Source organism: Oryctolagus cuniculus, chromosome 9 (genome assembly GCF_964237555.1).
Source record: "Oryctolagus cuniculus chromosome 9, mOryCun1.1, whole genome shotgun sequence".
NCBI classification, from domain to species: Eukaryota; Metazoa; Chordata; class Mammalia; order Lagomorpha; family Leporidae; genus Oryctolagus; species Oryctolagus cuniculus.
In genome coordinates this window covers 106,865,803-106,884,723 of record NC_091440.1, presented here as the reverse complement: position 1 = coordinate 106,884,723, position 18,921 = coordinate 106,865,803, and the positions used below count along the sequence as shown (strand labels likewise).

Genomic DNA, 18,921 nt, shown 5'->3' with positions numbered 1-18,921 from the left:
ACATGTACTATGGTGAAATTAACAAACAGCTCTGACTGTTGGAATGAAATAAGCTGGCCCAAATGCACTCTCACAAATTTAGTGTCACGCACTCTTTTTGAATTTCTGTTTCCTTGTCTGAAGCAGGAGTACAACAATGCCTCTCCCCTAATGGTCATGGAAAATACAGTTTTCCCTTTCAGAATTTACTTAGTGAAACATGCTGAAACAGTATCAGAATCACAACTTTCCCCACCTGCAATAGACATAACTCAAGAATGCGTCAGCCAACTTCCCAAAATGAAGCAAAAACCTCCCCTTCCTCCTACCGAGTGATTGAGTCATTCTATTAGATAACAGTGGCTCTTTAAATACTCCGGCAGAAGTGTGCACACTCTCAGTTTGTGGAAGTCTTTCACTGCTTCCATCTCTCGTTCTTGGCATGAATTTGGAAATGGCTGTTGACGACCTCAAGGTCAAGCCCATGAAGGACCAGCCTGATCAGAAGTCGAATGGGAAGAAACCTAAAGGTACCAGGGATGGGCAAAGGTGTAGAGGAACAGAATCTCAACACAGGCTCAAAAGTGTAAATTTATTGAAGAATAGGATTGGAAAGCTAGACACCCAAGTATCGGAAAACATAGTACAGTTAATGCCGTTTGCCTTACAGAAAAACAAGTCAGATATAATGGTGATGATGGAGATGATAATACTTAGAGAATTTATTGTAAGCTATTCTCTATGATGTTCACTTTAAATGTATTATTTTTATTTATTTATCTATTTATCCAAAATCCAATCCCTTCTGACCCAGTGTGTACACCAATAACTTTTGTAAGTGCCTTTGAGATACTGCAAACTTGAAATATAAATTATCCAAAGTAAATCACAGGATATTCAGTATTTTTTAGCATATAATTTTATTATATATAACTGAAAAAAATATAATTTCTATTTGATACATGTAATCTAAACTCTTTAAGTATATGTTAATTCATAATTCCATTTCAACAATTTGGATAAATTGCCTTATTTTATATTTATCCTGAGAAAAAAGAACAAAATATAAGGAGGAGAGGAAAAACAAGTTTTACCAGAAATTTGGATAAGAAAATTTCAGATCATGTTTCCAATAAACAAGATAAAGATTTCTCTCCATAGGAAAATAAGTTGGAGATGATGACATAACTTGGTATGAAAAAAAGGCTGGCATTTATGGGTAGACCTACAAGAAATAATAATAGCTTGTTTACTCATTCATTCATTATTCATACAGTAGGATTGAGTGCTTGACTTTTGCTGTAATATTAAATTAATTCTTTCAGAACCCTGGTTAGATTCATGTCCAGCTGCAAAGAATTGAATTATTTTCTGATTAGGAAAACAATAGTAGGGGTGGAATTGAATTAATGGCTTCTACCTACCAAGGGAACAGGACAAAGGGAGGTATAGAGAAACAAAGAAGATCTTTCACAGCTATAGGTCCTCCCATTTTTTTTAAGTAAAAATTCTAAAAATTCAGGAATTTTATCATCCAGAAGTGGTGAACATACTTGACATCCTAATGAGATGAATATTTGCCAGAGGGAGATGGGTTGAAAACTTCACAGGAGATAATTGCTTCTGAGGATATGATTGGTCACTTGTTCACAAGAGAAAGTTATCTTCTGCATCTCCAAGCTTGCCACACACACACACTGGACTTCAGAAACTATTGAGTCAGTGAAAGAACCACATGCGGGTACTTCAAGAACTTAATGGAAAATAGAATGAAAGGATAAGTTTATTATGTTGCAAAATAATTTTTTTGCAATCCATACATAGTTTTTCCATAATACATATTTTCCATAAGTACCCTTATACTCCTCACTGTCAAAAATGCCTGTGTTCTCTTTATCATCTGCAGAGTCTAGCACAGTGCTTTTGAATCATGAAAGCTCTTTGAACATATTTGTGTGTTGGTTGACTTGGATCATTGTCCATTCACACTGGAAATTTTGTGATGTGGTATAGCCAGTTATATAGCGATAGACAATTAAATTTAATATCTCTTTAGATTTTATCATCTGATTTTAAGCACATGATGGAACCCTTCACTTTTCTATTTGCATATTGAAGATAACAATATCAGTGCTTTATTTGTTTTTCTCATTAAATGAGGAAGCCAAATATATTGTATGGAATTTTTTCCTACAGATCCAATATTATCTGTGCTTTGTTACTGATGGAACACATAAAGAGATATTCTGACACCTGTAAGCTATAGGATTTATTTATTTTCATAAAAATGATGAATTTTCCTCTTATAACAACAACCCCAGAATTGGTATTAGTGTAGGACATGCTGTTAGTATAAGCCATGAGAATACTGAAGTTTCCTTCTGATTTGTCTTTGCTCAAAAAAAGCTCCAATTTCAAGATGTAATTTTAGTGGACTAAACATTAAAGACTATGTAATAATGTACAGGATACTTTAAGGAAATCTCTGTTCATTAATTGCCTGAAACTTATTTCTTGATGCCTGATATCTGTTCATATCATGTTCCTTATAAAACACGTGTGTGCACACACACATGTGTACACATGACCTGTGTTACAAGCATCAGGCTCTCTGTACTGTCGGTGAAGCTGATCCAACCAGGCTGGACTGGGAGTTTCTTGCAGAGTCACTGTGGGGAGATTAGGCAGATTATAAACTTAGGCATTTGGTGTGGAATCCTGGCAGTTGTGTGGTCCTGGAGGCACCACGCCAGTCCTTTAACGATCCTTTTATTTCCTCTGTAAACATGTAGAAGAAACTGCTTTCAGAACCAATGGGAGGACCAGAGGTGAGGAAAGCAGAGCTCCAAATACAGACAGGACCCAGAGAACAATATGACTTCTTCCCATTCTTACTCATCTCGCTAATGTCCTCTGTCACTCCAGGTCTCCGTTTTCTTTCTTCTCCGTGGTGGTGCCCAGCTGCTGTGGCTCTCGGAGTCCTTTGCCTGGGATCACTGGTGACCATTATAATGCTGGGGATGCAATGTAAGTGCTGAAATAGGGAAATGGTGTGTGAGTGGGGGGAGGATGAGGGCTGGTAAGTGTTTAAGTTTGTTTTGTAACAACTACAAAACAGTCTTGATTTAGATTCTGTTTAGGCAAAATGTTTTTAGTGTGGGAAAAGGAGTAAGTATATTTTGTTCATACCTCAAATGAGTAGAGAGTTGGAATGAAGATTATAAATGGTTGGCTTTTTGTTTTCATAAGTTCATAGATCATGTCTATTTAAATGCTACAACGATGGAGAAGAAAATTATTTGAAGTTGCTATTCCACACGATTACTTCAGAGACCTAAACATAAAAGAAATTTAGTTTTTATGGATTTTTTTGAAATAGTGGTGATTAAATATTATTTTAAAGTTAAGAACCATAAATACAATAAGTAAAATATTTGAAACAAAATGTAGGGGCAGTGTTTGGTACAGCAATTAAGATGATGCTTGGGATATGTGGGATTTGAGCCCCAGCTCCACTCTGACGTGGCTGCCTGCTAATACATATCCTGGGAGGCAACAGATGATGACTCGAGTCCCTGGGTCCCAACTACTCAAATGCTTGCAGCTCATTTGCAAGACTTGGATTGAGTTCTAGGTTCTTGGTTTCAGACTGGCCCAGCCTCAGATACTGTAGGAATTTGGGGAGTGAATTAGTAGATAGAAGGTTTCTCTCTCTATCCCTTTCTCTTTCCCTTTCTCTCTCCCTCTCCCTCTCCCTGTCTCTCTCTCTCTTTCTCTCTCTCCCCTCCCCCAACTTTCAAATAAACTGAAAAAATATGTTTTCAAAAAATATCTGTATTCTGTTTTTAAAAACTGCCAAATTTGTAATATGACCATTTAGCAAGAGAGGATATTGAGAGGAAAAGAGGAAGTGAAAAGAAAGACCAGAGTGGCTTAGAGAGAAAGAAAGTGGTGCCCATCATCCATCTGCTCTGCCTGTGTGTTAGGTTGTAGATCTGAGATGCTTCAGCTGCCTAGGATCTAGGTTACTAAAGATTTTGATTTGCTATTGGCTTGTTGGTTGTTCAAATTCACAAACTACTGTTATTTCCATCTATAGACACTTAAGGTCTTTCCTAATGAGAGAGGCATCCTTGACTCAGTGTCAGGGACTGTAGGAGCCTTCCTCTGAGGCTTTGGTCACCTACAAGGGTCACATTTGACCTTGAAGCCAGGAGGTCTGTTCTGTACTCTACCATCAGGACTCCAGAACTGAGGGGCAGATGTGTGGCCCAGCAGTTAAGACACTGCTTGGGACACTAAGATACCAGCTTCCCATATGGGAGTGCCTGGGTTCAAGTCTCAGCTCTGCTCCTGATTCTAACTTTCTGCTAATGGACTCCCTAAGAGACATCAAGAAGTTGCATCCCTGCCACCCATGTGGGAGATCCAGACTAAGTTCCTGGCTCCTGACTTTGGCCTGCCCTAGCCCTAGCTGCTACAGGCACTTGGAGGGTAAAACAGTAAATGAAAGATCTCTCTTCATCTGTATTTATGTCTCAATTTTTCTCTTTCTCTGGGTGTGTGTGTGTATGTGTGTGTCTCCCTTTCAAATAAATAATATTTTTGGTTTAAAAAAAATCTATAACTGAGCTATTTGACCCTAAAATTCACTTCTGCTTGATTTCACAACCTCATTTCATCTCCACCCTTCCTAAAATATGCTGTAGCCAAAAAAAAGTTTTGAGACTTTTATGACACAATAATTTAAAATAATTCTGAGCACCACAGTTCCTAAATAAAATTAGGAAGTCTGAAAGAACAGACAGAATGGGAGGAGATGTAGTGAAATAATTAAGACACAAATAGAGTACATCATTAATGGCTATTTCTATTAATAACCACTGAATCTCATGGGTGTCTGGCTATATTTTATTCGACTATTACACTTTGTGTGCTGTGATTACTCTTAACTTGTGTATAACTCTCAATTAAAAATAAAATCTCTTTTTTTGTCACTAGTACAATTCCTGAAATTAACTTCCAAATCCACAATATCTGATTGCATTTAGGTCATTTTCCAGTATCTTATCTGTTGTCAAGATAGGTTATTTGAGTTTGTGTACCGATTTACTTAAAAAATCCATTTGGAGGAATTTTTGCCGAGGATTGAAAATGGAATCGGGTGTGATTTAGTATTGCAGGTATCTGACCTCCTAAAGCAACAGCAAGCAAACCTCACTCTGCAGGAGAATATACTGGAGGGACAGGTCTTAGCCCAGCAGCAGGCAGAAGCAGCTTCCCAGGAGTCACAAAGGGAACTCAAAGAAATGATAGAAACTCTTGCCAAGAGGCTGGATGAAAAATCCAAAAAGCAAATGGAACTTAACCATCAGTACCTGAATCTCCAAGAGGCTCTGAAGAGAATGGACAACTTTTCAGGTACGGGGTGTGGGGTGTGTGAAGAGATGCAGCAGCAGGCTTTCTGCTCAGTCTGAACTATTGTCTGGAAATACCTCCAGGCTCAAAGTTGGCATATTGATATAGGTCTCAGTTATTCATTTGTAACAACTAATCCTACCCTAGACGCTCTCTTTTTGTCATCCTTGTCCTAATCTACACCAAATCCTTGAGATGTCTGATTTGAGCAGACCTTTCAGTGGGTTTCAGTTTTTCTTCCTTATCAGAAGAGCTTATTCTTTCTTTTAAAAATTCTAGTTTGAGGATTTTCCTGGAAGCACTGTCCTACCCACACGCCTTGCCGGAGATCTTTATCTCTTTCCATTCCAATGATCTTAACCACTGGATTTCTTTCTCTAAGGGGACTTGTCCTGGCAACTCCTCACCTCCTCTTCCTCAGTGGCTTCCTGCTAAGCCAATGTACCTTAGAAGGCAGCACTTCTAAACAGACTCAGTGGAGGTGGGCTGGCTTGGAAGTCTTACGCAGATAACTGCACACTAGACAAGGATGTGAGGGGTCCAGGGAGTCAGTTCACAGAACTGAGTTGGTCTCCACTGTCTAAAGTGTACTCGGAGTCTAGGAGTCAGGCAGAAACATTAATGTCTACAACATCAAGCTACTCAACTATGTATATGATCTTTTCTCCAGTGAGTAATGGCCGCGGTGGCCATTGGAGGGTGAACCAACGGCAAAAGGAAGACCTTTCTCTCTGTCTCTCTCACTGTCCACTCTGCCTGTCAAAATAAATAAATAAATAAAAATTTTAAAAAAAGAAACCAGCTGCTTCTAATAAGTAGGAATTTATCCAGCTTGTTGCTGGTGCAGCTTGCTTAATTTTCAATCAAGTGATATTCTTTGAATAATGATTATATAATAATAGTCCAGGAATACCATCTCTTAATTTTATGGGTGAAAAAATTGAAACCCAGATACAGTTAAATGATAAGAATAATGATAAGTAGTTTTGTGTAAGGTTTTTGCAGTTCATAAACCCCTTCACTATGCACAGGGTAATTTAAATGGCCAAAATAAGCAGAGATTTTAGACAACCTGATCTTGAGCAAGTGTCAAGCATGTGTTTAATCTGCTTCAGGAAAGAACCTGCAGGAAATAAATACAACACTTCCATAAAAGCTTGAAGAAAGGAGGCTTATGTATCAAAGATAGGAATGTTGACAGGGGCCAGACATAGCTGCATACCAACCAATGGTTTATCTCACAGTAGAGCTGTTTAAACTGCTCTGCCTTTATCAAATGTAAATTGTATTGGATTAAAGCTATGTCAGTACCATTCAGAATCATCTCCCAGAGATGCCACACATGAATAATTAGTCAAAAATAATAAATAGCATGTCCACAGAGGGCAGACATGCCAGGTAACATATTCCACTCTTTGACAGTGTCAGATAAAGACTGGTTATTAGAGACACCAATTTAAGTTCTGCTTTTTATCAAGCAGCTTTGAGATGTTTAAAACAAACAAACAAACAAAAAACAGAAAGAAAAGGGGGAAAAAGCCAAAGAAATAAACCCTAAAATACAACAAGGAAAAAGTATGGCAGTTTTCCCAAGTTTGAGGCAAGTTTTGCTTTTCTTATTAACAAGTCTGTGGTCCTCAGTGTACAAGGGTACTTCAAAAAGTTGTGGAAAAAGTGGAATTAAAAGATCAGTTTGGGGCAGGCATTTCGACACGTTAGGATAACAGTGTTCCACGTGGAAGTACCTGGGTTTGATCTGCAGCTCTAACTACTGATTCCAGCTTCCTGCTAGTGCAGACCGTGGGAGGCAGTGGTGATGGTCTGAGTAAATGGGGCCCTGCCACCCACCTAGGGAACCACAGTGGGCTAGAATTGAGTTCAGGCTTCCAGCTGTGACCCAGCCTAGTCCCACCAGTTGCGGGCATTTGAAGAGTGAATGAGCAGCTTGTTATATATTAATGTTAACCGTCGCAAAACACACTGGACACCGGAGTAAAGGAAAGGGTTTATTGGGGAACACCCTACAGACCGGAGTGAAGGGGCGGCAAAGGGAAAAGAAAAGGAGACTGTAAGAGAGACAGAGAGGAAGGAGAAGAGAGATGAGAGGAGGAGAGGAGCCAAGAGAGACCAAGAGAGGCCAAGAGAGCGCAGGAGAGAAGGACCAACACAGCACGTGTTCAGGAACAGGTCCTTTTAAAACTTTGCCCGAGGGGGGCAGGGAAGAGGAGCAGCGAATCCCATTAGGATGGGGGTGGAGCCTGGCTCAGGTAGCTGGGCCATGTGGCCACCTGGCTAAAACTGCGCCAGTTTGCCAGTTTCCTAACACAGATGGAAGCACATTTTTTTTTCCTCTCTCTCTCTCTCTTTTTCCCCACCCCCATCCTATTCACTCTGTTTCTCTCTCTCCAATAAATAAAATAAAACTATTTTTAAAGACAGGATTATTTTGTTCCCCAAATTTTGAAGTTGGTGCAGTTTTTTCATAATACATTCTCCATGAATCCTTTGTATTTATGGATTTCAAAATTTTTCTTCACCAAAATGGATTTATCTTTCAATTCCCCACTCCACAAACTCTTAGAAGCACCCTTGTATGAGGAGTGACTGAGGAGCTCCGGTGAGTTTGCTTGCAGTCACTGAGTTGATGAGGTACCAGGCAGTCCCAGCGGTAGGCTTTCATTCAGCACCGGAATTACTGGTGCTTCTCATGCTATGGTGTGCATGCACCTGGCTAAAACTGGCGGATTCCAGATTGACTCCAAGGTTCTGTATCAAAACATTGAGAAGGGCACCAAGAAATATTTCTTTGAATGGGTCTGACTTAGAAGATTGAGAGGTAGTGTGATACGATGGTTAAACACAGCAGTTAGACCACCTAGGTTCAAATCCCCATGTTCTCTGTTTCTCAGATGGGAAACATTGATGGAACCAATCTCATAGAGTTGTTATGAGGATCAAACACGTTAACATACGCAAAGTACTTCCAATAGTTACATACTGAGTAACATTTGTGTTTGTTAACTTCACACACACACACACACACACACACAAAGAAATGCAGTGCATTAAGCTGCCATGTTTTGATATGTGTCTTTCTTGCTTTTTCATAGCTTGGAAAGCTTGACTAGATTGTTCCTCCAGCCCATGTAATTTTTACCTTTACATAATGTGACAGGTGAGGCAAATAAAGACGCACAGAAGTTGTGTATGTTGCTTGGGCTTTGCCTTTTATATTCTTATTGACATTCATCCTTCATTGTCAACTGCCCTCCTACTCTCCCCTCTCAGATAAAGCCAACTCTTATACAATTATCTGATGGTTTGTGCCACCTTTTGGTCATGGGGTAGACCAAGAAGCTATGCTTCTGCAAAAACAGATGCCAAGTGTTACTAACACAATGGAAGAGACAATGACAATGATGATGATGGTGATTTGAGGGTTGTTGAAAACATCCATGCATGGATAGAGACTGGCATATTTTGCCTATTGCCTAAGGTCTGAGTAAGTTATTTTGGAATCCCTGTGAACTTTGCTACTGGAAAACCTCCCTATTTTCTGGAATCTTATTGCTCACTCTACATCAATATTTTATTCCCCCAAGAACAACTCTGTCCAAATGAAATATAGTGTGTATCACTGTGTAACCTTAAATGTTCTAGTAAACACATTTAAAAATGAAAAAAGTCAATGAAACTTTTCAGTATCACATTTTAATTCATCTAAAATATTTAAATATTATTTCAATAACCAATGTTAAAGTTATTGATAGAATATTTTACATTCTTCTTTATGCCAAATTTTCAAAATCAGATATGTATCTTATATTCACAGTACCTCGTAATTCAAACTAGCCACATTTCAAATATTCAGAAATCACATATGGCTACTGCATTGCTTAGCCTGTGTCTGAAAATAGGAAGACAGTTTGTCAACCCATTATTCAAAGATGTAAAGTTTTAAAATGCATAAGCATAACTTCTAATATCAAAATGGCAATTCAATAGTTACCCCTCTTAACTCTCCCATTATTCCAAATATAAGTTTAAAAAATAGATCAGATTCTGAAATCACATTGCAGCCTGTCTCACTTTGTAACAGGGGAAAAGAAAATGCTAAACAGGAAGTAATTTTTTGTACTAAAATTAGAATGTGGGACTGGCACTGTGGCGCAGTCAGTTAACGCCCTGGCCTGAAGCGCCAGCATCCCATATGGGCACCAGTTCAAGACCCGGCTGCTCCACTTCCCATCCAGCACTCTGCTATGGCCTGGGAAAACAGTAGAAGATGGCCCAAGACCTTGGGCCCCTGCACCAGCTTGGGAGACCCGAAAGAAGCTCCTGGCTCCTGGCTTCGGATTAGCTTAGCTCTGGCCATTGTGGTCATTTGGGGAGTGAACCAGCAGATGGAAGACCTCTCTCTCTCTGTCTGTGTGTGTCTCTCTCTCTCTGCCTCTCCTCTCTGTGTAATTCTGACTTTCAAATAAATAAAATAAATCTTTAAAAAAGTTAGAATGCATTGTTTTTCTTCAAAAAATAGAGAAAAAGTACTCTGAGGCTATCTAGGTATTCACAGAGTCTGAGTACAATTCTGATTAAGAAGTGGGATCCATGTAAGAGGGCTAGGGGCAAAGTGATTTAAGACTTGTAGAAATACTCACACTTGAACATGACTCACTAATTAGACCTGCTTTGCTTACTAGGTCCTTGTCCCGAAGACTGGCTCTGGCATGGAAAAAACTGTTATCTGTTTTCCTCTGGATCATTTAATTGGGAAAGTAGTCAAGAGAAATGCTTGTCTTTGGATGCCCAGTTATTGAAAATTAACAGCACAGAAGATCTGGTGAGTGTTTGTAGATGATGGCTGGGCTGAAGTGTTGCGTGATGGGAAATAAATGAGGTTTAGGTTCTCAGTGGAGGTACCCTTGTTTGAGGGCCCAAAGATCTGTTCTTCAGCCCAGTCCTGCCACCAACTGTACATGACCTTGGATTGACAAGTTAGGTACTATCTCTAGGCTTTAGCAAACATTTCTGTAAAGCCATCGCATGTGATGGGGAACCACTTGTCCTAGTACTTCCTGTATCAGAGAACACGAGTTCAACTTCTAGCTCTGCTCCCCATTCCGATTTCCTGCTAACATGTACCCTTGAAAAGCAGCAGGCAATGGCTCAGAGTCGGGTCCCTGTCACCAATATTGGAGGGAAGACTCAGCTCTTGGCTTTGGTCTGGCCCAGCCTGAGTTGTGTGGGCATCTGGGGAGGGAACTAGTAGATGGGAGACTTTCTCTCTCCCTCTCAAATAAAGTAAATAAAACAGATTTTTTTAAAAGACCCATCATGGGTATCTCAAAGATCCTTTTTGGTTTTCATTTTTATGAATCTAACACTAACTGACATTCAGATTCTATTTCACATTGATTCCACTATCAGCTCACAACCACTGTTCTCCACAGGGCTTCATCCAGCAAGCGACTTCCCATTCCAGCTTCCCATTCTGGATGGGATTGTCTCGGAGGAAACCCGACTACTCATGGCTCTGGGAAGACGGTTCTCCTCTGATGCCCCACTTGTGAGTTCACCATTCCTTGCTGAACCTGCTAGTGAAGTTACTGCTGCATTCCACCGAGGTCCCTTTTATCTCCAGAGGGGAGCTTAGGGGATTTCTGAAAGTCTCCTTCCTTGCCTCTCGCACAAAGGAATTTGCCTTTATCCATTTAGATCTCCTCTTGAGTTTTCTTCACCACATTTATTATTGATTTGAAGTTTAAAGAAAATGTTGATTTCCTGACACAAATTGCCTGTAAATCTAACTTTTCTTCTTCCCTGCCTACAGGTTCAGATTCCAGGGTGCTGTTTCCCAGAGGTACCCTTCAGGCACCTGTGCATATATACAGAAGGGAAATGTTTTTGCTGAGAACTGCATTTTAGTTGCATACAGTATCTGTCAGAAGAAGGCAAATCTGCTGAGATCAGAGTGAATTTGAAGGCTCTGGAAGAAAAGAAAGTCAATGAACTTTATTCAGGAATGTAAGCTACTCCTTGTGACGTAGGTGCGGACTGTGAGAGTCCTGAGAGCTGCTCAACTCCTTATCAGAGGCAAAGACGGGGGATCCAGCTGCCTGATACCTTTGTAGCAAAAGGGTTTTTTTTTTTTCCCCCATCTTTCTATCTGTCTGTATTTATCATCTATTGACCTACCTACATCTGTCACCTATCTACATCTATTATTTATTTATCTTTATCTCATTATCTATCTATCTGTCCCCAACACCCTTCTCTCTAGTTCAACCAGCTGTTTCCAAGCCTCTGCCAGCCCTCAGCGGCACTTCCCTTTTGTATTTAAAATCTGACTCCTCCCCAAGCTCGGGAGCCCACTTCACTCAGTCTTGTCTACCTCAGTGCGCCTTCCCTGCATGCAGACAACACAGAGAACTTGCCCAACTGCAAGCAGAAAGCAGAAAAGGAGAACTACACATGGGAAACTGCAGCGTGAAGAAACAGAGGAAAGATCACACTGATCAAACTGAAAACAAGCGTGCGTTCTCCACTTTAAAATCATTGCTCATTGGTCTTTGTAATTGCAGTCCATGTCCAGACTCCTGCATGCGCGTGCACACACACACACACACACACATCTCACATACATTGGGAAACTGGAGGAGCCCCAGGAAGGAATTAGTCGTTAAATAGACTTTTCTGTGAACTGATCTACAACCCATGATCACTTCCTGAACCTGTGTCATGTCTTCATCTTTTATCTACCAAAGAACAGCTTCATAGCTCTAAGCCCCGAGACACGCGTAGTAGAATTTTCTCCCCTAAAATACATAATTTACTGTTGGTGACCTCACCCCAACTCTGTTGAGCGATGTATAATTCAGAAACATACAAGATCAATAAATGAACACACTCAATTCCAGAACAAACTGAGCCAGGTATTCAAGTGTTGCTGAGTAGAAGCAGGTGGAAATGGAGAAATAGCCTTTCTATTTCCACCCTCTGCATGGGCCATCCTGCTTTGTAAGGAAGTCTTTCCATTTTTGCTGTACTCAACCCAGCACCCATCTTATAACAAACATTAAACACAATATCTTTCCACAATATTTTTGTTGACAGCTCTATTGAGTATAGTTGGCATAGAAAACTGGACTGATTAAAGGGTACAATTTGATAAGTTTTCATGTGAACATCAAGATAGTGACTGCATCCATCACCCCCAAAGGTTTCATCAGGCACCTTCCAACGCCTCCACCCCTGACCAGGATGCTTTCAGCTTGTGTTTGTGCAGTTTCATATGAATGAACTCAGACACTACGCCTTCTGTTTTTGGCCTAGCTTCTTACACTACACATAGTTGTTTTGATTCATACATCTCCATCCTCTTGCTTGTATCAGTTATTCATTTATTAAAATGTTCAGTGTTGACTGGTGTGCATATACCACAATTTGTTTATCCATTTGCCTGGTGACAACACTTGGCTTGTCTCAGTTTTTGAGTACTACAAATAAAGCTGCTATGAACATTCATGAACAAGTCTTTGTGTGAACACAGGATTTCTTTTATCTTAGGTAAACACCCAGGAGTCTGGATTATATAAGAAGTGTATGGTTAGCTCTTTAGCACCATTGTGCTTAGTGAAATAAGCTAATCCCCAAAATACAAATTTTCCTCTTCTAATATATAGAATTAGAAAAAGGAATGTATTTGACTGAAACTGACATAGGGGATTTTATTATTGATTATAGCCCTTTTCTATTCTTCTTACTGCTTATTGAATTCTTCATTTAGTGGAGGGTTAGGCTTGTGATCATAAAGTAAGTTGAAAGTATGTCATCAGAAAAATTAAAAGGAAAATAAGAAAGGAAGGAGGAGGGAGGGTGGGAAGTATCATTATGTTCTCAAAGCTGTACAAATGAAATACATGACATCTCTTACCTTTATATAAATTCTTTTTTTAAAATTTAAAAAAAGAATGTGACACACTATTTCCCAAAATTGTATCACTTAACATGTCCACAAGCACTGTAGGAATGTTCCAGTCCTATCTCATCCATGCCAGAATTTCATATGGTGAGTCTTACAATTTGAGCCATTCTGATACATATGCAGTGATGTCATTGTATTTAGATTTACTATTTCTAATGGTAAATTATTTCGAACATCTTTTGTAATCTATATGTTTTTTTTAAAAAAATTTATTAATTTGAAAGAGTAATAGAGGAGAGATAGAACAAGGGAGAGAGAAATAAGTCATAAATCCGCCGATTCAATCCCCAATGGTCCCAATGGCCAGAAGCCAAGAACTTGATCCTAGTCTCCCACATGTGTGGCAGAGGCCCAAGTACTTGCACCATCTTCCACTGCTCTTCCCAGGCCATTAGCAGAGAGTTGGATTGGAAGAGGAGTGCCTGGGGCACAAACCAGTACCCATTTGGAATGCCAGCATCACAGGTGGCAGCTTTACCCGCTATGCCACAACACAAACCCAGTCTGTCAGTTTCTACAAAATGTTTTCTCCCATATGTGGAAGTTAAAAAGGGTAGTGTATTTGAACTTAGAACTGTGATTACTAGAGCCTTGGAAAAGTGAGGAAAGGGTAATCAATGGAAGTTGTATAATGGGTACAAAAACACAGTCAGATGAAAGTGACTAGTTGTAGGGGTGGGTGTTTAGTGATGAATTCTCCCACATCCTACGTCAGAGTAGTGGGTTCAGTGCTGGGCTGTGCTGTTGACTCCAGACTCCTGCTATTGCATAACCAGGGGAAGCAGAAGTGAGGCTCCAGTAATTAAATTCCTGGTAAGCTGTGAAAGACCTGGATTGTGTTCCCAGATCCCAGCCCCAGCCCCAGCACAGCAGGATGGGAGCACTAGCCAATGGATGGGAGCACTTGCACACACACACTCTCTCTCTCTCTCTCTCTCTCCCTGCCTCCTCCTCATCTGTCTATCAAATAGAAAATAATTTAAAAGGAATCAACAAGTTCTAGTGTTCCACAGCACAATGGGATGACTCGAGTTCACAGCAATGTATCACATACCATCTAAAGGATTGGAAGAGAGGAGCCAGCAGGCAGCAAACATAAAGATAGGGTGAGGAAACGAGAGCCTGGCTGCCTGGCTTGGTCAGTTTAGCTTGCATGTAAGTGCTGAAATGTTGCACTCCACCCCATAAAAATACACAAATATTACATGTTAGTCAAAAAAAAGTTCAAAGCGTTTTGGAACTTTTATTGTGGCTGCATTGAATCTATAGATTAATTTGGAGAATTCAAACCTTAAAAATGCTGATTTGTCTGACTCCTGAATAAGGCATATCAGTTTGTTTACTTAGGTATTCTTTAATTTCTATGAGCAATGTTTTCTAGTTTTCTCCGTAGATATGTTTTACATATTTTGTTAGATTATATATTTCATATTTTTGTTACTATATGTTATATTGTTATCATCTGTAATTTTAATTTCCAAATGTTTACTGCTAGTTTTTTTTAAAGATTTATTTATTTATTTGAAAGGCAGAATTACACAGAGAGAGAAGGAGAGGCAGAGAGAGAGAGGTCTTCCATCCGCTGGTTCACTCCCCAATTGGCTGCAATGGTTGGAGCTGCACCAATCCAAAGCCAGGAGCCAGGAGCTTCTTCCAGGTCTCCCATATGGGTGCAAGGGCCCAAGCACTTGGGCCATCTTCTACTGCTTTCCCAGACCAGAACAGGGAGCTGGATTGAAAGTGGAGCAGCCAGGACTCGAACCAGCACCCATAAGGGATGCCAGCACTGCAGGCGGCAGCCTTACCAACTACGCCACAGCGCTGGCCCCCATTGCTAGTTTATAGAAATTCAATAGCTTATTAACTTTTTCTAAACTTACTCATTTTATTTATTTGAAAGGCAGAGAGAGAGAGAGAGAGAGCGCGCGCGATCTTCCACTTGCAGGTCCACCTCACAAACACGTATAACTGCCAGGAATTTAATCTAGATTTTCCACATGAGTCACAGGGACCCAAGTACTTGAACCATCACCTGCTGTCTCCCAGTGTGCACATTAGCAAGAAGCTGGAATACAGAGCAAAGCTGGGACTTAACCACAGGCATCCAATTTCAGTCAGAGTTACACACAGAGAGAGGAGAGGCAGAGAGAGAGAGAGAGAGAGAAAGAGAGAGGTCTTCCATCCGATGGTTCACTCCCCAATTGGCCACAACAGCCGTAGCTGTGCCTATCCGAAACCAGAACCAGGAGCTTCTTCTATGTCTCCCACGTGGGTGCAGGGGCCCAAGGACTTGGGCCATCTTCCACTACTTTCCCAGGTGCATTAGCAGGGAGCTCCATCGAAGTGAAGCAGTCAGGACTTAAACTAATACGCATATGTGATATGAACACTACAGGCGGTGGCTCAATCCACTACACCAAGCACCAGCCCCGATACATGTGTATTAAGCTGCTAAAAGTATCCCACAGCATCTTAAGGTGTCTTTCTCTCTCTCCCTCCTCCTACTATTCTTCTTTTCCTTCTCCACCCCTTCAGACCCCCCAGTTCCCCTCCCCATCCTTCCCTCCCCTTTCCTCTCCTCCCCCTCCCATGCTTGGGGAGGGCACTGTTGGCTCTGAGTACTGGGCATTGTTCCTTCGGGTCCTCTCTTCCCGTGGCCTGTCCGGTGGTTTTCTCACCCTTGTGCATTGCTCTGTGCTCTGCTGATTACTTGGGGTGGGGGTGGGGGGTCCCACTGCAGACCCCTGAGTTTCCTTCTCACAGCTCTTCCCACTCTTCACTCCACAGTGAGCTCTCTCACCATCTTGTCCACCCAGGCTCTCAGCTGTAGTTTGTCTACTCAGGGAGCTGGCCAGAATCTCCCTTGGTTCCTTTGCCTGTCTGTGGCCTGGGAGCAGCCTGATGTGGTCAAAACCGGACAGCCCCTCAGGAATCCTTTACCTTTTGTGGTTTACTACCCTGTGTTTTGGAAACTGTTGCTTTGCACAGTGTGTCTGCTTCTGTTTGGTTGCTGGACTGAGGTTGAGAGGTAAATCGGTCCTTGTTAGCCCATCTTGCCTTTAAGCAAAAAGTCCGAGCGAGGTAAGTATTTCGTAAGTAGGTGCTGAAACTTCTCATCCCGCTGAAGCAACTGATAGCGTCAAAGCCTCTCTGGAAGATGAATCTCAGGACCCTGCGTCTGGGACGGTTTCTGTTTCAAAGCTGATGACAGCGATCTGCCTCAGCTGAGCTGACCGTGCGAGGGAGTCATCCACTCACCATTGCTATTTCTGCCTCCAGTCTTTACAAACACCGCATTGTTGTCCCAAACCTTAGGTTTAGAGGCAGTTTACCCAAGCTGACTTATCCTAGGGATGACTCTTTCCAGTAGTCTGTTTCTTGCTTCCTGATCCCAAAGATATGAATGTTCCTCTTCTTTACATTATTCATTTTTTAAGATTTACTTATTTTTTGAAAGAGTAACAGAGAAAGAGGGAGACACATGCACACACACACACACACAGAGAGAGAGAGAGAGAGAGAGAGAGAGAGAAAGAGAGAAAGATCTTCCACCCACTGGCTCACTCTCCAAATGGTCCCAACAGCTAGGGCTGGGCCAGCAGGAATCTACTAGCCAGAAACGCCATCCAGGACTCCCACGAGGGGAGGGTGGCAGTGGCCCAAGCACTAGGGCCATCTTCTGCTGCTTTCCCAGGCCGTTAGCGGGGAGCTGGGGCAGTAGTGGAGCAGCCTGGACTCAAAGCCACGCCTCTGTGGAATCCCAGTGTTGCAGGTGGTGGCTTACGTTGCTGCACCACAACACTGGCCGTTTGATACTTTTTAATAACAGCTCTTGCCTGCAGCCTATATATGTATTCCCTGTGGCCCAAGACCAGTTTGTACATTTTTTAGGGCTCATTTAAAAAATAAATGTAGCAGACATTGTCTTAGCAAAATTGGAAGTATTTGCTCTCCCATCCTTTTTAGAATAAATTCACTGACTCCTTATGTCAGTAAGTTATTCCCTTAGAATATTCGTACCCCAGCCTTGGGCTGATCTGATTTGGCCACTTGAGCAGAACACGTGTACATTCTTAACATCTGTGGTTCCATTTTGTGGTTGTTCGTTTGTCAGTCTGTTTCATTTTAACACACATCCCAGCTTTAAAAAGAAAATGTAAGGGGTGGGGTTTCAATATTTCATCCCACCCAGCAGGGGGCAAAACACCCACCCAAGAACCCCACCAGAGCCTCTCCTGAGTCCTCGCTTGAGTGTCTCTAGCTCCAAGACAGAGAAGAGCTGGGTTTTCTAACTTCTGTTAAGGACTCTGTCAAATACGTTCATTCTCACAGAGGCAAAGGCACAGGGAAAGAGATCCTGGGCTTAGGCAGCAGGAGCCCCTGGGGTTAAGCTGGAAGCCAGGCAGCAGATCCTGGGAGCAGCCAGTTCCAGAGCCCTGGAGCCTGTATCTGGCCTGGGTGTGAGGGCCCGGAGCTGTGGCCACTCTTCTCCCCATGGCTTAGTGTTAGAATTTAAAAACAAATCGGGGCCGGCGCCGCAGCTCACTAGGCTAATCCTCCACCTAGCGGTGCCGGCACACCGGGTTCTAGTCCCGATCAGGGCGCCGGATTCTGTCCAGGTTGCCCCTCTTCCAGGCCAGCTCTCTGCTGTGGCCAGGGAGTGCAGTGGAGGATGGCCCAAGTGCTTGGGCCCTGCACCCCATGGGAGACCAGGAGAAGCACCTGGCTCCTGCCTTCGGATCGGCACGGTGCGCTGGCCGCAGCACGCCAGCCGTGGCGGCCATTGGAGGGCGAACCAACAGCAAAGGGAAGACCTTTCTCTCTGTCTCTCTCACTATCCACTCTGTCTGTCAAAAACAAATCGGGGGTGGGCATTTGGTGTAGTACTTAAATGGGTGCTGAGGATACCACATCCCACATTGCAGGGCCTCGTTTGAGTCCTAGTTGTGCTTCCAATCCATCTTCCTGATGATGAGCACCCTGGGAAGCAGCAGATGATGGCTCAATTAACTTGGGTTCCTGTCACCCACGTGGGAGACCTGGATGGAGTTCCTGGCTCCTGGCTTCCACCCAGCCCAGCCCAAGCTATTGTGGCCATCTGAAGGAGTGAGCCAAAAGATGGACCATCTGGGTGAATCAGCGGATAGAAGTGTGTGTGTGTGTGTGTGTGTGTATGTGTCGTGCAAAGAGAGAGAGAGAGAGAGGGACGAGAGATGAGGAAGAAAGAGAGAGAGGCTCTCTGCCTTTCAAATCAATAAAATAAATTAATCTCAAAACAAGAAGAACCAGCAGCAGCAGCCGCCACCGACAGTGTTTCCAGGCTGGGGGCAGGTGCACCCTGCCAGGCTCCTGCACGGTCGGGGGGCAGGTGCACCCTGCCAGGCTCCTGCACGGTCAGGTTTTTAGACTGGGGAAAGCAAGGCAGATAAGCCAGTGCTTTCCTCTGGGTCCCTGAAGAACAAACTTTTCTTCTTTGCCAGTTCATCTTCCTCGGGATCCAAGTCCTCGGGAGCCTCTGTCTTCCTCTTTGGGAAGGGCAA

General features: G+C 42.2%; 1 protein-coding gene across 2 annotated transcripts; it reads left to right on the top strand.

Annotated features, from left to right (window-relative positions):
* Positions 1-383: 383 nt before the first annotated feature.
* OLR1 (oxidized low density lipoprotein receptor 1) lies at positions 384-12,928 on the top strand. 2 transcript variants are annotated; one of them, NM_001082633.1, is given in 6 exon segments: positions 393-509; positions 2,905-3,006; positions 5,155-5,400; positions 10,098-10,237; positions 10,848-10,963; positions 11,228-12,023. In NM_001082633.1, coding segments are annotated over 6 exon segments (837 nt in total). In that variant the 5' UTR covers positions 393-421; the 3' UTR covers positions 11,373-12,023.
* The last annotated feature ends 5,993 nt before the right edge of the window (positions 12,929-18,921 follow it).

Bases quoted from the DNA above. Each gene is read 5' to 3' on its own strand.
- OLR1 (XM_070048307.1), top strand. From the start codon at position 422: ATGAATTTGGAAATGGCTGTTGACGACCTCAAGGTCAAGCCCATGAAG. The intron at 510-5,154 runs GTACCAGGGATG...GGTGTGATTTAG, and splicing joins GAATGGGAAGAAACCTAAAG to TATTGCAGGTATCTGACCTC. The intron at 10,964-11,227 runs GTGAGTTCACCA...CCCTGCCTACAG, and splicing joins TCTCCTCTGATGCCCCACTT to GTTCAGATTCCAGGGTGCTG.